Below are 23,490 nucleotides of genomic sequence, written 5' to 3'. Positions count from 1 at the left end.
AACGTATTTTTTATCAAAATTTCAATGGTCTTGCTTTCAAAAAACAATTAATTTCAATAAAAAACAAGATTTGGGTAACTAAATTACAAATTATAATTCCACTCCAACAAATTCAAACATTGCCGAATATCCAACAAATACAAAACACCAACAAAATTATGAACCAACAAAACTTGCCACTATGCAACACTGCGGCACTATAATAGACCACCCACAGGCTACAACAAGCTTGTCAGACGCCATTTTCGCAGTGTTTTTGTTATTTTTACACTTGCATTTGCATAGCCAAGCCGAAGCCCACGACAAATAGAAAGGCAAAATAACGAAAAATTAAAATATTAATGCAGCACGTACGCATGCAACACGCTGCACGGACACTTGGATGGAATGCGCGCAAAAAACGAAAAAAAAAACAAAGAAAAAATGAAAATCAGCAAAAAATGCGCAAGAAAAACGAAAGCAAGAAGCAACAGGTTAACGAAGCAATGAAAATATTAAAGAAAAAAAAAATAGAAAAAATTGCAATTGGAAGTCTAAGAACAACGTGGCATAAACAAAAATAACTTGAAGAAAAAAATTTTTGTTTTTAGTATTTGTAGCTTGCTATCTAATGCTGACGTATGCCACACTCGCTTTTTATTACATTTTTTCTAAGCTCATATATGTGTGTATGTATTGGTTTCTCTCTGCTGTCTAGAAGCTCTGCGAATGGTCGCATGTTGTAGCCTCACAACTGTATCGCACAGCGCTCTCACTCACAAACGTGCTAATAATTATAATGGCAATATGTAGCGTTTAACAACAACCAACAACAATTACAACCAGCTCATTGCGCGAGTAGTTAAGCAAAAATAAATATGAATTTTTTCTAACCAACGAGTTTGTCAAACTACGGCGCATAGTTTTTGCCAGTTGTGGCTTGGCAGGCGCCATTTAAGCGCTGACCAATAAGCGTTAGGGAGCGTTGTAATTGATATTAACATATATAGCTGTATATACTTAAATTAAATGTTAAATGACTGCATAAGTATTAGAATTTAGTTTTATTAACATTGTAATTACTAATTTTATTGCATTTATAGTTTCTATTCAGTTTTGTTGAATTACCCAGAGCAAGTTCGTTGCTTAAGTCTTTTCTGTGTAGTTTCCAATTGTATTGAAATTCCCATTTTATTAATATTTATGTGTAATTTAATGCATTTTTAGCATTATCTAGTGATAAATAATCATTAGAATTACAATTTTCTATAAATTCTAGATAGTTTTGCATTAATTTAGTATGACAAACTGCTCATATGTATTATCTGTAATTGTATACTAATAAGTATAAGAAGTAGTTTACGGTCATATAAATATATTAATAGCCAATTTTGTATTTTTTAATAATGTCAAACTATATTTCTTTTTCACTTAGAGATTAATTTAATAATCATGCCAGTAATCCGAGTTAATAAGAGCTTCCTCAAATATTTACTATATTTTTCTAGAACCACTAGGCTATTTACTTTATTTTAATACTGAAAAAATATTTCTTTTTTGTCTAATACGCATGTTCCACTGATCAATCCCATACTCTTAAATGAAAAGTTATTTTTTACGAATAATTTAACAGCAGTCATATATTGCCTTGATGATATAGCCTTGTATCTTACAATTATTCATTTTCCAAATCACTGTTAAACCAAACTCACCACTTCTTATCAAGTAGTTTTATAGATTCTGGATTCCTTAAAGTTCAATTATAACTATATAAACTTCAGTTAATTATTGTCTACCTTTTTTGAGCAGTCTAAGTAAAATATCAGAGCTTAAGTTTGCTGCCTTGTAATACCAGTAGTAATTGTCATATGAATTGAATGATTTGATTTGCCTGTTTCATTTGTAGCGGCAGATACAATCATGTTAAAACGTGATGGAACAAGGGAGAGTGCTTTATCACTTGAAAATGTAGCTTCAAAGGCTTCTGACCGAAAGTGTAACCTCTTCAGGCAGCTGTGATATTATTTCCTTCAGAAAAGTTTTAATTATTCACATTTTCGCTGAAATTGATGCAGTCCTTTCTATATATATCGCTTGAAACTCAATTTCCAGAAGAATAAAACATATTAAGCACAGTCAAGACAAACTCCCTCAAGCTTGAAGAGGTCCTCATTCTGTGGATTCTGTTATAATTAAATTTAGAGAATAGGCATCAAATAGTACTAAGATAGACATTGTAGCTTTCTTATTTACTTATCCTTAGGAATACCACAAATAACACTTAAGATGATTTTCTCCGAAAAGGATGGCCCACAGCAGATTTAATCGAATTCATTGATTTTGAGTATATGAAATATAAAACTTGGAGAACCTTTCGATTCATTAATAGCATATGTCAAACATAAGCTTATTGAGATACAAAACTCCACTCTCTCTTTCCGCATCTTTAACTATTTCCCAACCTATATCATTCTCTTTTCCCCTCTCTATCTTGCTCTGTATCCCCTTATTTCTTTATCTCTATTTGTCTCTACATCCCTCTCTCTCTCGATTAGAATCTACAGTACGCAACTGAGACGACAAAATTAAAGGTCCTTAAATGTCAAATATTTTTCAGCACTGCTACCTTACAAAGAAAAGTCCCGGCCGGAATCAAGTATCTGAAAGTAAAATAAGAAGAACAAATAATAATGGACTTTAAAAGCTACTAATGTGATCGTCTCAAGCTTTCCCTCTATAAAATCTTTTTAGTCATTGAAAACTCTCGATGTTTGTGGATCAATTTCTGCAATAATAAAATAAAATATACTCGACTCAATCAACTGTACTCTAATCTATTGCCTACACTTACAATAGGGATGACTGATTTATATTACAAGGTTTACTGCCAGTTCGTGTATACTAAAAGAAATATACGAAGACGAAGTTTAAGGAAGACCCAATATTTCACAGTGTATTATTAATTAAGATATATTATTTTTGCAACTCTGCTCATCATTAAGCGTACCTCATATACCAAACATGATACTTTCTTAGTACCATGCTGTCACTTCACACTTTTTGCCACTTTACTCCAATTAAGATAACTGCACATTTATGCTTTTCTCTTATACGGCATTGTTTATTAACCTTCGCGGTCAGCTTCTTGCCACAGTCACTGTCAGCTCATACATCCCATTTGAAGATTTATGAAATATTTCCCATAAAAAAAGAAACAAAAATACAACAAAAACAAAAGAAGAAACTGCACACCAAGTTGTTGCAGCACCGCAGCATACCAAACAATAGCGAAAATTGACAAAAAATTAAAAACAAAAATTTGTAAAAAAAAAGAAAAAATAACAAAAACAATACATACTCGTATATACAATTGCAGTGCAACATTGCAATGACATCAATTTCCAATCAACGGCATCATCATTCACATCATCGACCTCATCAACACTTCTTCACGAACCAATTCCATTAAAAAATCTCACGATTTTCTTGTGTTTTGTGTGCGCGGCGACAGCGCTGCCAACGTCACAGCCGCCACAGCCACCTGAGCGACTGAGCTGAGTTGAGGCAAAAGTAAGGTTAGACTGTTGTTTGTTGGTGACTGCTGCTGTTACCATGGCTTGGCTCGAGGCATTTTTTCCGCCACTGCAACAAACAAACAATGAAGCTGGCAAGCGCTGTAGCTCATTTTTTTCAAGAGTTGTTGTTGTTGTAATTTTTTCGGTTTTTTATTTTTAATTTTTTGCCTTACTGCAGCGCATAATCGCAATCGTTGCCCATTTATTTCACTTTACCAAAATGCCCACTGAATGTGCAGTGCGCAGCGAAAGGCAAGAAAAACAACAACAAGAACAAAAAATTTGAAAAAAATGAGCAAACACAAAAACAAAATTAACAGCTACAAAGCATTAGGTGCAACTAAACAAAGGCTAAAAAGAAGCTAAGTGGTTCACCAAAAGCAAAAAAGTACGAAAAAACAACAAAAAAAACGGATGAAAAAAATTATAAAAAAATTAAAAAGAAAAATTAAAAAAAAAGTTAGAAAAAAAATATTGAGAAACTATAACATTGTAAAGCCTGGGAATTTTCATCCTTCAACGCTTTAATGGCTGCGCGCTTGCCTTCCTTCTTGGTGCTTTATCTCTAGCTTGACTACTCGTACATGGCCAAATGTTGCTGTTGCTGTTGCATCTGCTTAGCAATAATAATTCAAATGATTGTCAATTTAAAGTTGGCAGCCGTGCAGCAAGCAGTCATACCAAGCGCAGACAAGCTGCTGACTCAGTGCAAAACGTTCACTGTGCCAAATGGAAAACTGCCAATCAGTCTGTGAGTTAGTTTATTATGATGCCTTTTGATGCTTTCAGGTTGTTGTTGTTGCTGGTTTTGCAACAAGTATAACAAGCACTTAATAAGGTGGCCAGTTAGAAGAGCAGTGAGTGGCTACTTGCATTTTTTCTATATTCTAAGTTAGACAATAGTGCTTAAGGTCCTTCATGTTGATTCTAACATTCATGCCAAAGATATGGAGTTTTTTGTTAGAAAGTATAGCGGTAAATTAAAACAAAATTTTTACGAAAAAAAATTAAGTCTTCATCGTCAGAACTTCACCGTTTCCAATTGGCCTAGTTTAAGAAGTTGGTTTCTAAGGACCAAATGTCCTGTTGTGAAATTTCATTTTTCTTAAATACAGTGGTCTTTGGTCTACTGCACAACGATACGAACCAAAACTATTTTTTTCTTGTTCCTGAACTGACATGATTTTCTATTATTCGTTGCTTCAAACAGCTTTTGTAGGAGATAACCGATACGGAGTGAGCTTATGTTTGTCCCGTTCGGATTTGAGCGAGTAAACTTATGATTTTCATTGAGTTCACCTATAATATCTATTGATTGAGCCTTTCTCAGGTTGAATTTTGTTTTATTTAAGGATCAGTGAATAATCTCGACTATTTTATTTAAATATATCTTCAAGATTTTGATACAAAGTAAAAATTTTGGGAGCTGATGTCCCCAACAGAGATTACGGAGCTCCTTTTTGGACAGTTAAACACAGGTCTCTTGTGATACCAAAAAACCTTTAAATATGATTCTGGGAATGAAATGAAGCAATAATTATAAACCCTGAAGCAAATCCAACACTCTCAGTTTTATTTTTCTATAATTTTATATTATATGAGACTGGTCACCCCAAAGCTTCGAAATAAAATTAAATAGCATTAAGTCAGCAGCCACAATGCTCAGACCTATGCCTCTACAACTGTTATGCTGTCCCTTTAATCTGGATCACAAACTATACAGAGCAAAATACAACACAACTACAACACCAATTCAATATGTAAACACACTACCCTATATGTTTCGAATATAGTAACTAAGCAACTAAAAATTTCGGTAGTTCAAAACAACAAAAACCATGTACAAGAGTCTGACATTTTTTTATTAAATGAAGTTTTGTGGATAGTAAAATAGTAGCAGTCAAACCTTTGAAAAATGACAAGCCAATCAAGCAAACTGTCTTGGGATATGTGTATGCATGAATGCATACAGTGTATTTGGGGCCATTGCATTGTTGGTGTATTACAGGTAGTTCTAGCCAAAAAAATATGATTGGTGTAGTTCAAAAAGGTTAAAATCAGAGCATTATTTGTCAAGTGGGAAAAATTATGAAAATATTATTAAATAAAATTAATAAAAAACTTAAAATAAGGTACTATGTATTTATTTTTTCAGTTTTTTTTTTAATTATTTAACTAAAATTATTTTTTTTAAATAAATTATAATCGGAGAAAAATCAAAATAAATTATTTTGAAACTAAATTAAAATTATTATATTTTTTTTTTAGTTTCAATTTTTTTTTATTTGAATAAAATTATGTTTTTTATTTAATCTTATTATTTTCTTGTTTTAATTAAAGTCCCTACTTTTTCTTATATTTTTATACTCTCGCAACAAAAGTTACTAAGAGACTATTATAGTTTTGTTCACATAACGGTTGTTTGTAAGTCATAAAACTAAACGAGTTAGATATAGGGTTATATATGTACATATACCAAAGTGATTAGGGTGACGAGACGAGTTGAAAACCGGATATCTGTCTGTCCGTCCGTCCGTCCACCATGAAGCTGAAAAAGTAAAATTTGGCACAAAAGATCGTCCTAGTAAGGGCCATATTTCTTTTAGAGAAGTGGGCCTGGCCGCGCACCCAAATACATTTTTAGTATATATCATCATCGCATACCAATAAAGCTATATAGACCAAACTTCCTACAGTCGTACCTCTTACCTACGCCAATATACGCCAAGAAAATCGTTGAAATCAGATAATATCCACGCCCACCTCCCATACAGAGGTTATGGGTCAAAAACATATCTCAAAAACTACTCGACCCATTTCAATGAAATTCGGTACTGTCTAGACGTCCTGATAACACGGATTGAAAATGGGCGAATGATTTTTAACTTCTAATAGTGTGTCTCTGTTCCAAAAATTATTAAAATCGGGTCATAACTTCTCATAGCTCCAATATACCTAATTATAGGTTTTTTTTTAAATACTGTGGGCTTTATACCTTATAAATCGGTTAATATGTGAGATATTTTAGCAAAATTATGTGAACGTATAGTCGTGGATATAGTGGCGAAAATGAATGAAATCGGTTCAGGAATTACCTCAGCCCTCATGTACTATGTATATATGATGATTTTTGTTATTCTATTGGGCTTTATGCCGAATATTTGAACCAAATTGTGTTGTCTTAATAAAATTACATCAATAAATTGTGAGAGTAGAAAATGTTCGGTTGCACCCGAACTTAGCCTTTCCTTACTTGCTTCATTTTTTTAATTAATAATAATTTTTTTTAATAATAAGCTTTCTGAATCTTTTTTAATTTTCTTTTTTTTATATTCTTTAACGATTTTTTAAATAATGTTTTAAAAGTCCTTAATTAACTTAAAAATAATATTTTTTTTAATTCTTTGAACTCAAGAATTCCAATTCTTCACCCAAAAATTAAAAAAAAACGAACTGCCTTCTGAGCATCACCCACCCCACACTCCCTCTGCTTTGCTTTTGATTGTTTGGTCATGAAGTCATAAATCAAGATTACCCGCGCATGATATGCTGTAACGGCTGCTGGATGCCTGCCACCACCGTTGCGGCTGTCATAGCAGTCGCTGTTGCTGCTGCTCCGGCTGTAATGGCATGGCAGCAATTGCTCGCATTGTTAGGCAACCCGAAATTCACACCAAACTGACAGTGAGGCATAGCAACAAACAACTATGCATAACTATAACAAAAACGATAACGAATAACAAACGAAGAATAATAACAATAACAACAGCAACAACTAACAGCAAAGTGTTGCAAACGAAGGCAGCATTCAATTGTTGGGCAAAGGTAAAAGGCAGCAAAATTGATTGGTTGGTATTTTGCATAAGTAGCAGCAGTGCAGCAGCAGCTTACAAAAACAATAACAATATAGATGACAGCAAGAACAACAATGCAGCTAGTGAAATTCCACCATTTCCTCAGCGCTACTTTTTTTACGCCGCGAATTTTGCGACACTTTGACGTGCCACATATCCGTCACTGCGCCGCCGTCAACCATTTGACGTTTGATCGATTTCAGTGCAAAATGGCCAAAGGAGCTGCAGGCTCTCGGCCAAGCAACGAGCCACCAAACAATGCTCACACAATGCCAGAGGTGTGAAATAAGCGTTGCATGCGCTTGACAGCCGCGCGACACCAACTCGTCCACCGCGTCCGACCCGGCGCTGCTGTCGATGGCGCGGCTGCTAGGCAAATGCGCGACTGCAACATCACTCAATGCGCCTTCTGGTGGTGGCCGTGCCACAATGTCTGACAATAACAGTGCGCTTTAAGTCAAGTTGCCTGCCTGGCTGACCATGCAAATCCACCGGCGGACGGACATTTGAGTATTACATTTTTCTTCTGAATTTTTTCTCCTTTTTATCTCCTTGTTTTTTTTTGCGTTTCTGCCTCATTGTTGGCCGGGTCATGAGAAAAATTGCTCGCCAGCTGAGTTGCCGCTAAGAAATCACTTAGCGCTGCGCCGCAAAACAATGCTGCTGGAAAATAATTTACCAAAACGTTATTGAGCCAGTCGGCGCTGGCGCAAAGCGCACGGCCGTTACGTGCATCGCCCGTGGCTGCTTACTTAGCGGATGAGTAAATAAATGCTGTAAAATGTTTGTGCTAGTTTTGTAAATAGAAATAAATTATTTTTGATTGTAAATTCCAACGAAATGATATGAATGGTGGAGAGGTTGGCAGTGAGTGAGGTTTATGAGTACTTGTTTGGGTTTTTTACGGAATTTGCCAATCAAATATTTACTGGCAAGTAGTATTAAGTAGCGGAATATGTATGTATGACCCCTAAGTATTATGAGATCCAAAAGAAGTAAGCTAAAAGAGGTCGAAATTTGGATAATAGAACTCTTAAAGAGATAGAAAGAGAGAAAAAGGGAAAGAAATAGAGTGGGAGAGGTGAATTGAGGGCATTAGATGAGACTAAACAGAACGAGGCAGAATGAGACAAGATGGTATTGAGATGAGATGAGATAAGATGAGATGGGATGAGATGAGATGAGATAAGATGAGATGGGATGAGATGAGATGAGATGAGATGAGATGAGATGAGATGAGATGAGATGAGATGAGATGAGATGAGATGAGATGAGATGAGATGAGATGAGATGAGATGAGATGAGATGAGATGAGATGAGATGTGACAAGTCGAGGCACAACGAGGCAGGAGTAGGCAAGTAAAGAAGTAAAGAAGTAAGGCGAAGACAATAAATGAGATGAGTCGGGACCTCAGATATGCCAACGAATCGGGACATGAGATGAGACATGGAACGATCCAGATGATACCAGACGATACATAACACGAAACGAGACGAACCCAGGTAACAAGACGAGGCAAGATGAGACAAGGCGAGACAATAAGGCCAGGACGAAATGAGAAGAGATAAGACTAAATAAGATGTGACAAGACAAGGTAAAACGAGACAGAAGTTGACAAGTAACGAAAAGGTGACAGAATTCGAGACAAGACTGTGTAAGATAAGACAATATGAGTCAAGACGAGACAAGAAAAATCAAAACAAGTCGGAAGAAGACGGAACAAGATGAAACAAGTCCAGACAAAAAGAGACGAGATTACACAAAACGAGACGAAAATAAACGAAACGAGTTGACATCGAAAGCGAAGAGAAGATAATAAATTAAACAATTCGAAACGATGAGATGAGACGAAAAAAAACGAAGTGATATGGGACAGACAGGACGAAATAAGACAAATGCGAGGAGACAATACGAGAGGAGAGAAAACAATGCGAAATGAGTACTAACGGCCTGTGTTAAAAATACTAACTTGTAATAGTCTGGGTGAAATTAATGACATGTTAGGCATATGAAGGATTTGGATAAGGAAGAATATCAATAATTTGTTATTAAAAATTACAACAACAAAAATAGAAAATTATCAAACAATTTTGATTTATCTTAAATGAAATATAATCAACGAAGTCAATAAAAATCACAACAACAACAATTCCCCACCAAAGTGCTGACAACAAGTGAGCAGCAAGCAACAACAAAATGTTCATATGCGAAAAAAATTCAAAAACGCTTAAAGGCAATCAACGTGGAAGGCATGACCACGACCGTGGCATTGACAAACAGTTCATAAGTCAAAGCAGCGTAAAATAAAAAAAACAACAACGACAACAGCAACAACAAAAGCGTGCAAATAAAAGTGGGAGCGCGCACAGCAAGCATTATAGCATTTATAAGCGCACACATATGTATGTATGTCTATATATAAGTGTGAATGTTTGTGCAACACATGCAACCGCTAAGCCATTGAGTTAACAATGCATGAAAATATGCAGCAATTCAACAGCAATTCATAGCGAAATTACCATATATGCCGGGGATATGCCGAAGAAGATGACTGTGACGACGCGACGATGGTGATGCACCTTACCGGCCGCATTGTGGCATGCAAAAAATGAGAATTGTATAAAAGTGATAAAAGCAAAAATCACAAAAACGATACAAACAACAACAAAAACGGATGAGTTGCAAACAAACGAATCGAGTGCCATAGAAAAAATTATCATTTCATTAAAAATGCAAAAGCATATTGAAGAGCGTGCAGCAGCGGTAGTGGCATTGTTACTGTTGCTGCATGCCACAGGCATACAATGTGGCAGCGTAATGTTGCAAAATTCTTTTCACTTGCTTTATAGGCGACCCACTGACTGCCAGACGCGGTCGTTGATGGTATATTGCTGTTGTTGTTGCTGACTGCTGCGCTGGGAAGATGCGCCGTCTTTCACCACCACTTTATTGCGCCGCATTCGCGGTGTTCTCAAGCTTTTACGCGCGCTCTGCTGCTGCTAACTTATTATTTTGTTGACCTAAACTTTATGAGCAGCAGGCGTTGCTTGTTTGGCAATATTTTTTCGCTTTGCTTCGAAATCGTTTTTTTCGGTCAACTTTTTTCGTGCGCATAAACGATTGTTAATGTGTTTGAGTGTTTGTGTGTGAGAGTGTGCGAAATTGGGTGCAGCATTTTGGTGGTCGAAAAGCGGAAAAGTTTCAGAAATGGTAAATAATCGAATAAAGAAGCTGGTTGCTTACAAATATACTAAAGTATTATTTATGTATAGATATAGATAGAGAGTTATATATACCAACGTGATCGAGATGACGAACAGAGTTCGGATGTATGTATATCCGTCCGACTGCCTATACAAGGGATTACTACAGTAAAATTTGAGATATCGCAATGGCACTAGACACACATATGTATTCCTTGTCACCATGAGAAAGTTGGACGAATTGGAACATTGCCACGCCCACAAAATGTGGTGAACCGAAAACATTAATGTACTATAACTAAGCTCATTTAATCTCAAAAATGGGCAAATGGGGTTGGTGATGCGAAAACATAGCCTATCCCTGCCAAATGTCAACCCCACCTTCGCACGGTACCCCTTTTCACTACGAACGAGGTTCTAAAGACCGAGTAAAGGCGGTATAACCTGCGAGGAGAAAACACCTACGCCATTGCCCACCTAGAAGCGAAACCGGCAACCCCTGAACTAGGCTCGTATGCAGAAGGCTATTCAACTACTCATATTAAACCCTCTGTTTACCGAAACCGAGGCGAGGCCCTATGTTCCACCTAGGAACTAAGGGAAATATATATATATTAAACTATAACTGTAAAATTTGGCAAATTATCATATTGGGATGACATCTATTTTACATGGAACTTCTTCCAATGCAATCGGATTGGTATGAAAAATGGAAAGCGGGAGTGGTATCAATCACCTTTGGGTCAAAGACTACATTTCAAGAACTACTACACCAATATCAAAGAAATTTGGTATATAATATTTTCCTGACACTCTGATGTTACTGATGACAAATATGTCGGCTTACAACCACGCCTACTTCCCAAATAACACAGTTTCACAATACAATATATAAATCAAGTACCAGGACCAAATCAGAAAAAAAATGTCTACATAAACTAGATTGAAGGTTTGTCGCTCATCTACAAGTTATCCAAATCCCACTCTAACTTTTCAAGTCTCCAGATACCGTACGTGAGGACCTCAGGAACAATAGATAATTTTTTCCCGAAAATATTAGTAAATCTCTCAGATACTTTATAGAAATTTAGTGAAATTATTTTTCTTAGAATAATATGTCCCTGATTCCAGTATATATAAAATCGGATCATAATTTACCCTAGCCCCCGTATACCGCATATACGGTTTTCAAACTTCCGGTGGACTTTATACAATATATATCGGTTAAAATGTGAGATATCTTTGGAAATTTAAGTGCCTGTATAATATTGGATATAGTGTAGCTTTGAGGCAAAAATAGTTGAAATCGGTTCAGGAATTACCTCAGCTTCCATATACTATAATTAATGATTTTCGCTATTCTAGAGGACTTTATGCCGCATATGTGGATTGAATTGTGAGTTTTCATAATAGAATTACATAAATAAATAGGAGAGTATAAAATGTTCGTTTAGCCGAACTTGGAATTACCATATTTTTTAACTTTTATTTATATTATTTATTTATTTTTTTTAGATTTTTTTTTTAAATTATTTCTTACTCAAAATGTATTTAGTTTTATTTATTTACTAGTACTGCTAAATCTAATTTTTGTATATGATTTTTTTTTTGCCACTGCAAAAAGTATTTCCCTTAGCCACAGCGCCTCATTACACCAATATCAGTCGCGTTGTTGCATGTAACGTTGCTGCTGTCGATATGGCTAAAACGATCTGCCATCGCGGCTGCTGCACGCTCCGCACCCACGCGAACAGCAACACAACTCCCAGAGCACACTGCCCTCACTCCCCTACCGCTGCACCACTGCTTGCAGTACCTACTGTTTCGTGTACCTTTATTTCAGACTTTTTCTCTTCATTTTGTTGCTGCTGCGCGACCAAAACGACCTGCCACCTACACAACACTCAAGGCAGCGGCGTGATGTTCGTTCCCCAGTAAGGCAGCAAAGACAAAAAAGTGGGAAAGCAGCAGCAACAACAATATTGCTAGAGTGCAATATTGAACCGAACAGGGAAGGTAACAGTGAAGCAGCAACAAAGCAAAAAAAATAAAGGCAAAACCAAAGTCAAAGGCAATGCCAAGTGCCAAAGCAGCGGTGGCGTCAGCGGGAAGCGGCAGCAGTGGCAACACCAAAAAATTTTCACAGGCGTGCACACAACAACAACAAAAGCTAGAAATTACAATGCCAAAAAGTCTGCTGTACAAAAAATCGCTTGTAAACAGCGGCAATGAAGAAGCAACACACTCGCTTCGCGCCGGCAATCGATGGTCGGCACAGCGCAGCAGCAGCAGCAACATTTTTCAATGTGAAGTTTAACTTAAACGCCGTGGCCGATTGTAACGCTTTTGTTATTGTTGTTGTTCTTGCTAATCTGCGCTATGCAGCATGTTGCATGCATTTTTATCGTATTTTTTATTATGATTGTGTTGCTTTGTTTACATTTTTATTTTTCTGCTTTTGTTGCTCCTTTCGTTTCTTTTTACACTCGCCTCGGGCATATCTCACCGACAGCGCCGCGGCCGCTTAAGTCTGGCACGGCCTGGCCGGCCTGTGAACATGTTTGACCTACTGAATGCCGCAAGGAAATTATGCCATTTGCCGCATTTATTTAGTAGGTGAACAAGAAAAATTGGTGTCCACAAAAAGCAGCAAAAAAAAACAACAGCCTCACTGAGAAAAAACCAGACGAGAAGCGGAAATTTACTGGATAGAGTGAAAAAAATGTAATTGCAAATAGGAAAAGGAAAATTCGGCAGAAAAATTACACATTAAAGGTATGCGGCTTGTGCAACATGCTGGCACTGGGGAAGCTGGCGAGTGTGCAAAGCCTTATTAAGAAAATGGGGATTTTACTCTGAAGAGAAAGGGTTTCCGAGTTCGACAGAAAAATAATGCAGGGTACTTTAAGTAATGCATTCAGTTGGTTTGAATATATAACCAGTAGATCGCCCGAATGTACGTCAGTAATGTTGCAGATTTTCTAAAGTAATGACTTATAAGTAATCATTACTTTATGACTTATAAGTAATCATTACTTTTTACCAATACTTTTCGAGTTCTTACAGAATTAATCATATCTAGTTATGGTAATCACAACAGAGTATTTGAAAATAATTTATTGGAAATAATTCAATTAGTAATCGGTTTTGGTAATTAATTAATTATAATTTTATTACTGGCGAACAGTCTTCGTAGTCTTCAAATACAACAGATAAATTAAAAATATATTTCTTGAAAATATTGCAATTAGTAATCGGTAATGGTGATTAAGTAATTAGAATTCAGTTACTGGTAATTAATTATTGTTACTCCGTAATCATTAATTAATTAATTATTACTTTACAATTATTAATTTCTTATTAATTAAAAGTAATTAAGAAATAATCAAATCAGTAAACGGCAATGGTAATTAATTAATTACTTTTCTTCTCTTTGGAGTCTGTATCTACTACTGAGTATTGAAAGGTAATTGTCTAGAATGGCGAATAAATAATGAATTACTGGTAAATAGTTTTTGTTGCTCAGTAAAGCTTTGTATTTAAAGGTAAGTTTTTTTAATAACGGAATTAGTAAAAGGTAATGCTAATTAAGTAATTGATATTTGGCTGCTAATAAATAGTTTTGTTAGTCCATCAGCAATTAGAATTTAGGGATGGAAAGTAATGGCCTAAAAGTAATCAAATTTGAAAATTGTTATGGTAATTAAGTATTGAGTAACTGGTCTGACGATCTGTAATCAGTGACTACTGCTGAGTATTTAAAATAAATTTTTAATAAATATTTAGTACATTATAATCGTAATTATATGATTAGTATTGGTATTGGTTCTTCATATTCTGTAATTAATATTTAGTATTTAGAAGTAATGGTTTAGAAATAATCAAATTAGTAAACGGTACTTTTATTGGTACTTGGTAATCGTAATTATATGATTAGTATTGGTATTGGTTCATCATATTTTCTATTACAATTTAGTATTTAAAAGTAATGTTCTAGAAATAATCAAATAACTAAATGGTAATTAAGTAATTGGCATTTATTTGGTGGTAATAGATTAGTATTCAATCTCTGACTAATAGTTTTGGTTCCAACTGAATCATTGGTATTTGCACTTATTTGATTGGTTCTTCAAATTCTGTAATTACAATTTAGTAATTAAAAATAATGGTCTATAAATAATCAAATAATTAAATGGTAATAGTATTTAATTAATCAGTACTTAGTTAATTGTACAAGATCAGTATTTATTAACTTGTCAATAGTTTTGGTTAGATTTCATTTATTTATTACAAGAGAGTAATTAAAAACTAATAGGTTTAGTAATTATAAATATAATACTTGGTAATGGTAACTAAGATATTAGTATTTAATTATTAATAATTTTTTTTCATATTTATTAATTAGAGGTGATTACTTTCAATTAATAATTGTCTACAACTTCATTTCAAATAGTAATCTATAACGGTAACTTATTTTATGGTCGCAATAACAATGCTTTTAACTAAAAAATAGTTTCACTCAGCTTAGAATCAACTGTGAAACTCAAATATATATTCAATATTTGATATTTGCATTACTTTTCTGTTTCAACAACTTGCCGCAGTAGCTCAACCACTAAGCTACCGCATATAAACAAAAGACTTAAGACACAAACCCTGCGTCAATATTTTGCAAGCACTTTCTCTAATGAAACTGCTTACAGCACCGACAGACAAGAGTTGGGATGCCGACATTTTCTCACACTTTACACAAAGCGCATTCGCTGCAACAACAACAACAACAATGCGGCTGTTGGTACTATGCAACCGCCATGGGCGCAGGCAAAATCTAATCTATTCGGACAAGTGCAACGCTCACACACACATTTTGCGGTCTCTCACTTTGCTCACATATGTATGTTTGGGTATTTACGTGCACGTAGAACGGTAGTTTGTGTACCGCTGCTGGGCATACAAAAGCGTTTGCTGTCAACAACTTTAAATGCTCATATGTAATATTTACGCTTTGAAGTGCATAATTTGTTCTTTTTGTTTTTACGCTTGGTGGCAACCACAAACAATTTGAAGCTGACCTGCGCAATATTTCATTTTTATGCGAAAATAAATTGAAATAGATTGCAAATAAATATGGTAACGTCAACATTACTTAGGCTTTTTGTTTGCGGTAGCTAGGATATTGGCAATTATTTGACTTTTTATGGCGGATTTTATGGTTTGGTTAGTGGATATTCTGATTTTTATTAATTAAGTAACGGAGGCTCCAAACTTAAGTGCCCCCACTGGGGCACTCCTCCAATTTTGAGGCATGAATCTCCCTGTTATTCTTCATATACATATATTTTTTGTTCTTTGTTTTACTACAAAAATTAAAATTTATTTATCTTATTTTATTTGCAGATGAACCAGCTGTGCAAAGTGTGCGGTGAGCCTGCGGCTGGTTTTCATTTCGGCGCATTCACATGTGAAGGTTGCAAGGTAAGAATAATTATAAAAGATTTTATTATCATTTTTGCATTTTAAAATAAATTCAAACTGTCTTCATGGAGAAATAAAATAGGTCATTCTATTTTTAATTTGTCTTACAAACACAATAATAGTCATTAAAAATACGCGAAATTAATATTATAAAAGAGCTCTAAGGAAGCTAAGGTACTTATATTCGATAAAGGTCTTAAATCCTTTAATTACATATAATTCGGGACAATTAAATCTCTAAATTTACTTCCACTCATAAAAAAAAAATGAGAATCCTTAAACAAAACTAATCCATAAAATGACTTGCATACTTTTTGGCGTATGCCGATTATTTCGCTTATTTTATTATACCGCTCAGTACTTCTCAAACGGGTTATGAAACAATAGCTTAATAGTGTTTTTAGACAGTAGCTAATTGATCAATTAACCGGACTCTGCTCGATTAAAACGCTTATTAAGATCGATTTACCATACAAAATACAAAATCTACATTAATTTTAATATAATTGAATTTTAATCGACTTGAAAATGCAACTCTGAGACAAATACCGTATTTGTGATTATATATACGTTCTTTGTCTGCGATTGGCTAATTTTTTGGATAAAAAAAGCTACTGTACATGTCGCTGCTGAAAAATATCAATCAGCTAATGAAACTTACCAAATTTTTATGAAAAGCAATAACAAAAGTGTATAACAGCTGATCGGTTACCGAGTAGCCGGCTGTGCGAAAGGCAAAAAGGGTTTCTCAATTAAACATTTTAACTGATCAATTAATTTGGCTGTCTAATAACGCTATAACAATGTTGTTAAATTATCTTAAATAATAAAAAAATACCTTACATCTACAAAAAATTACACAAAAATAGTCAAAGGGAGCAACTCTTAAAACATTACAGCTTTTACGCACAGTTGTTAAATGATCAATTAAACGGACTTTGCTCCATTAACACGCTGATTTAGATTGATTTACCGATCAAAAAAATATCTTATCTTACTACATTAATTCTTAATCGAATACAAATCGAGTTGAAACTGGAATACAATTTGATAAAATATCAATCAGCCCATGAAACTCACGAACTTCTTATGAACAGCAAAAAAAATGTATAATAGCTGATTGTGAATCGAGTAGCCGGCTGTGCGAAAGGCTATTACTCAGTTATGTGGCAATAAATAAGTAAAAATCAGTGTGTCATTAGATCTAGTAGAAGTAAAATGTGTCAGAAGACATTGTTTTTATAAAGAACCAACTAAAAATTAGTCTTTTTCCTTATAAACCATTATAGTCATAATGTGAGAGATATCTTGCCCTTTCGATAAAAAGTTTGCCATCCACCTTTTATTAATCAATTAGAAATACTCAATTTCTCTTTACTTTTACTTTTCGATGTGATTATTAGATTATTGGAAGGTACGCTCAAATACTTCTTCTACCGAACAATTGCACCACTCTGAAGAGCGTCAAGTTCTTTGAATATATAGAAATTGAGTCCTCGAGTCGATATCTCAACATTAGACATAATATTATGCATTCACACTCAGGTTGTTAACACACAGGAAGACTTAAAAGGTTGCCACCTGGTTTAAACACTACAAACAAAAAGTAAATAAATGACTGGAGAGATGAACAATTTTAGAATAGAATTGAAAATGTTGGCTAAGAGTTTGAAAAAAAACTTTAACGCGGGTAGCCACCTGTTAAGAATTTAAAGAAACGCTTATTGGATTTAATAAGATACATAAATAGCAGGAATATAGATATCAAAATTGGGAGATCTAAATACATTTTTACTTTTAATTTTCTCTGAAAAAGTTGCCATAAGTTTGCCATCAGTTTAAAATTTTTGATGCAATGAAGTTGATGAAGCAAATTTAACAATATGTGTATTAATGGTATTAAAGCCAATATTGGTATATTGAATTATATCGATATTTATATTTAAGCATAAATTGCTTATATGAATATGCTATTTACTTACCCCATAGTGTAGAAAGTAAGCGCGAACAGCATTTAACACTGCTTGCCTCTCATTGTATACCATAGATATACCCCCTCTTTTGTGCGAAATCATCTAATACGCATATAATGTCGATTTGATTGACTGCATTTTGCACGCACGCACAACCACAATCAACTGAATCAATCAACACAAAGCAAATAATGAAAATGAAATCAATAAACGATTTGCTTGCCAAAGTGCCAAGGAGTCAAGCGAACGAGTTAAATCGATTCAAGTGGCCACAACGGCGACGATTACTCCAGTTGCATAGAGTCAATTGCTTGGCGAACTCGACTCATTGCCATTTTACACACACACACACATACAACAACAAATAACTACACGTGTTTGCAACAACAACAACAATAATTGATTGACAGCCGGTTTGCATGCTCTGCATTCATTACGATTCATTCATTGCCTCGCCAGAGCGTGGTTATTTGTGATTTTGTGCGTAATTCAATTCAAAAAGTTGTTTTTAATGTTATTTTCAGCCAGTTTAGCTATTGACTTCTGCATTTATTTGTTTTTCATTTTTTTAATGCAAAATAAATATTTTCCCACAATTGGCTATGCTGCTGGCTATTCCACTGGTACGCATTGCTCCAAATTATGCCTGCTAAATGCCGCAAATTTTTCATTTATTTTTTTGCAATTTTATGCTTTTATTAGCCGCATTTGCAATGTTATTGCTTTCTTTTATGATCTATTTCGCCCATTTCGTGTTCGGCTTAATGCGTGCGCTCGTAAAAGCATAAATGTTTTACTTTTCGCATACGTTAATGTTGTTGTTTTAACATATTTGTGGTTGCTTGATGGCCAGTGGGACTGGGAAACTGTGACTTACGGCACTAATAGGCTATAAAAGCTAAAAAAATGTCAGTTAGCAGAGTTGTGAACCGATTTACGAAAATGGCATTTGCTTGAATTTAGCGGGGTTTCACACACGATTTGTGGAACGCATGCTAATTGTCAATAAACTGATTATTTGAAACATTTTAAAAGAACTTGGAAGGGTTTTTGGAAGCTCTATATCAAATATCTAAATGTTCGATGTAATGATCTTTAATAAACTTCCTTAAGCTTGTGGAATTTTGAAAATATTGATTACTGTCTCTCATACGATATGTTCCGGGGTTAGCTATAAAATGAAGGGGATTTCCAGTTCTTAAATATTTATAGAAGATGTTATAAAAATATTTAAGGTACATTTTTGGAACCTTTCATAAAAATAATATGAAGAGTAGATAAGCAATATACGACCTTGAATTAATTTTTTTAACCTTGAAGTAACCAAACATCTGGCAGCACTATTTAAAAATATATTTCAATTGAAAACGTTTCGATTAGTCTCATAAATTATATTAACCACCCATTTAGTTACATTTTCAATCTTAATTTTTGTCACTAGGTGGCAACTCTGTTCCAAAATATCTCCAATTAAAAAATAATGTTTCCATAGATTTCCCAACAAATATGTAATGCCACACATTTTAAAATATTTAAATTTTAAATTTCGTATTAGGTGGCAACACTACTATTAATTAGAATATAAATTAAATTAATTAGAATATTTTCCGACAAATGTATATATATACATGTTTACATATGGATATTCGGTACACATTTAAAAAAAAAAAATATTTTTCTCGTGAAGTGGCAACTCTTCACCAAAATATGTTGGGAGCCTAAAATTTCGCAAACAATTCCTGGTATTATATTTGGCACTAATCTACTAAAATGCAAATAATAAAATACTTTTAACTTTTTCAATAGGTGGCAACCCTATTCCAAAAAAATATCGAAATTGCAAACTTCTCAGTACTTTCTCCACATTATTTTCGATACATTTATCGAAATAGGTTTTAAAAAGTATTTTAAATAGGTGGCAACCTTATATCAAAAATTTCAATTGATGATTTCGAGAATGATTTTATTAAACAAATTGTATTCTTTGCTGTTTTATAATATATTTCTTTTAATCGTATGTATGTATGTATATTTTTTTCAATTTATTCCAATTATATTCAAATTATACTACTTCAGCTATTGACTTAATGCAACAGCTTCGCGCTTTCTAATTTAGAAAACTGATAGAAGCTCAGCCTCCTCACTTATGCATATCCACAAGCGAGCGATTGTGACAAATCAGTTAATATATATCATACATTCATATACATATATACATACTATATAGCATATACCATAAATGCAACACGCTTACTCTAACTAATTGCTATGTAATGAAAATCCTCAATGCCATAAAAATCTGATTTTAATAACAAATTAAAATAGTATCAGCTCAGCTGGCTAATGATCATGTGACTACACGGCACACATTTGGTTCCGCATATTTCACTATATATGCACTACATATACACTTTTTAATCGTAATTGATGCATTGCACCGTAAGAAATTAATGATGATACGCGAACGTTGTGCTGCAAGGTGTAAAAAATAAAAAATAAAAAAAAATTCAAAATAAATAACAATAACAAATTCTATAATAAAAATTAAAGCGCATAGTGTTGCTGATGGCGTTCAAAATATCAACAACAACAACAACAAAATTGGAAATTAGTGCGCCAAAGTTGATTAAGTGTAACCAAATTGTTGGCCATTAAGGCGCATAGCAAAAAAAGAAGAAAAAACAATAACAACAAAAACATATACAAAGCTGGCATATATTAGAGAAATATCAGCAGCCACTAAATTAAACAGGAAATCATCTAGAGCAATACGAATATTCATAATGTCTATTGAAGCGCCAGCGAGTTTGTGTCTTAAGTCTTTCGCTGTATACGCACTGGTCGATATTTAGGTGTTTGTATGTATGTTTGTGTGTTTGTCTTTGCACTAATAACACTTTAATGATGCGGATGCAATCGCACATTGCTCGCTGTGCGCGTAATTTACTTATGCAATTCAACGCTGTGACCCACTGTGAAGGCGACTTTTTGGTGGCATAAGTTGATTAGATCGAGTTATATAGGTGAACAATGAAATATATTTGGCTTAATATAAGCAGAAAGCGTATTTATTTTATTTCTTTAATTTCAAAGCAAATTATTTTTTTCAAGTATATTGATTTCTAAGCTTAGCAGTAGTGATCGGGCCATCAAAAAAACTGAACGAATATCTCACCAAACCTCATTCACTAAATAAAACGATTTGAGTGTTTTTATTGCATGTAACTTTTTAAATAAGCTTAATTTAAATGCTTAAAATAATTTTGATTTGATCGCTGTTCACCAGCCGTGCAAATGCAACGCAATGCAATTAAGCTTGTCACCACAAGTGGTCCACCAACTGCAGCCACTGCCGCACCATACTTTCGCCATACCGGCAGCTACTCCCTCCGACTTTACTATCACAACTTTATAGTTTCACAAGTGAATTTATTTCTTCAATCTTCAAATGTCTTTGCTTCAAATGTCCAGTCAATTTTTATTGCCACCCCATTCCGGTGCATCGTGTAGCAATTTGTTAAATGTCACCAAGCTTTGTCGGCTGCGCATGCCATAAAAATATATTTAATTTAATTAGTTAGCTTGCTGTGTTACAACTGCTGACCGCACTCTCTATCTCACACACTCTCTAGCACACACATCTTCATCTAAATTTAGTCTCCGTTGCTCCAGAAGTGTGCTTTAAGTTTAGTGCGCTTTTAATAGGGCGCCAATTCATAAAAATCCACTTTAATTCGCGCAACAGCTGGACGCATGTTGCAACAACCAGCCAACTTACTGCGGCGTCGCCATTTTTATGCCCACTCAATCAAGCGGCAAAGCAGCAGCAGTGCGGCGGAGTAGCAACAAAAAGCGAAATTGCTTGTTAATCTAGAAGATCATTGACAGCGCATTAACTTTCCACCGAAACACTTAAATTCGCATCCACAGCTCGTGAAAGGCAATGTGTCGCGCTGTTTTATGTGCGTTGCAGCGGGGAAGAATTGTGTAGAACACTTGTTTATTGGTTTTGAAAGAAAAGAATTTAAATAAAATCTGCGCATAAATAGGCAGTGGAGAAGTAAGAGCAGGCAATAAAAGAAATTCTTAGTTAAACTTAAATATTTATTGCTTGTAATTACCAAACGCTGCGTGTTAACTAATATTTATTGTGGAGTTTTATAGCACCAAAGTTGTTACAGTTATTAGTTTTTTATAAAAAGAAGCTTGCTCCATCCACTAAAAGTTACAGACAAAAATAGTCATCTAGGAAAATCTCTTTCTTCTGGGCAGCACCTATTGAGGGAGCTACTCGCCAAATTTTTTTTTAAATACTCCATATAATCTTCCTATCATACTCATCACATTTGATATTTAGAATGTTGCCATAGCCAATATCATACTACAATGTTGTCATCAGTTCATGTAGACAGGCGAAATATTTTTAAAATAATTTTATTTAGCTCCTTTGGGATTCAGCGTAATTGAATACATTTTTTAGCTGAAATAGAGACTCTATATTCATCTTGAACCTCCCTACCTGACTATAAACTTTTATAAGACCAACTTTTGATGTAGAGCTATTGACAGAGAATTGTATAGTCGAATCTGGGAGCTTCGGTTCATTACATTTCTAAAACATTTAAGAAGCAGAAAGAATCACTCTTATTAAAGCGTCTTTTCATAGTACTTTCTTCCATAGTATATTCCGAAGTCAATGTTTCTTTATATTTTTTACAAAAATAGAATTTTTTTATTTTACTATAGTGGTTACCGACATATGAATTCGTTTATGCTTCTAATCGCTATCGAAGAAAAAATCCCTATCTAAAAGCCATACAATAGGTGTTCGCTTAGCTGTTACTGTTTTTACCAAATTTTATTAAAACCGTTACTTTTTTTTGATACTTTTATATACATATATATGATGAAGGGGAAATAGAAGAGTAGTTTTATAAGAAAATTGCATTATTCATTTGTTCATTTTTCATTTTTCATTTTGGACATTAGTTATCATTATTTCATTAAATTTGCTTGACCAATAAAATTAGTGTAAGTACAATATTCAAAAAACAAGTAAGGAAAGGCTAAGTTCGGGTGCAACCGAACATTTTATACTCTCGCAATTTATTGAAAAAATTTAACCAATACATATATGCGGAATAATGCTCACCGTATTTTTGAAAAACCTATAATTAGGTATATGGGAGTTAGGAGAAGTTACTTTTGAAAAACCTACAATGAGGTATATGAAAATGTTATGACTCGATTTTAATAATTTTTGGAACAGAGACACACTATTAGAAGAAAACAATTTCCTCTGAATTAAATTGAGATATCTCATAGATTTACCCATATTTTCGGTTAAAAATTATCCTTAGGCGCTGAGTTCAACATGTTCGATATCTGGGGCCTTGAAAAGTTATGGTCCGTTTTCGACAATTTTTTCAC

The 23,490-nt window shown here is 34.2% G+C and overlaps 1 protein-coding gene across 1 annotated transcript in view; it reads left to right on the top strand.

Moving 5' to 3' along the window:
- LOC105215582 (protein embryonic gonad) overlaps positions 1 to 23,490 on the top strand; it is a 58,291-nt gene that overhangs the window by 23,906 nt on the left and 10,895 nt on the right. Inside the window, exon 2 of the mRNA XM_011189587.3 lies at positions 16,010 to 16,087. Coding sequence (XP_011187889.2) covers positions 16,010 to 16,087 — 78 coding nt within the window. The remainder of the gene's footprint in view (positions 1 to 16,009; positions 16,088 to 23,490) is intronic.

The sequence above is a fragment of the Zeugodacus cucurbitae genome, chromosome 4 (genome assembly GCF_028554725.1).
Source record: "Zeugodacus cucurbitae isolate PBARC_wt_2022May chromosome 4, idZeuCucr1.2, whole genome shotgun sequence".
Taxonomy (NCBI): domain Eukaryota; kingdom Metazoa; phylum Arthropoda; class Insecta; order Diptera; family Tephritidae; genus Zeugodacus; species Zeugodacus cucurbitae.
The sequence above is the reverse complement of the archived record's forward strand: the minus strand, read 5'-3'. Positions and strand labels throughout refer to the sequence as shown.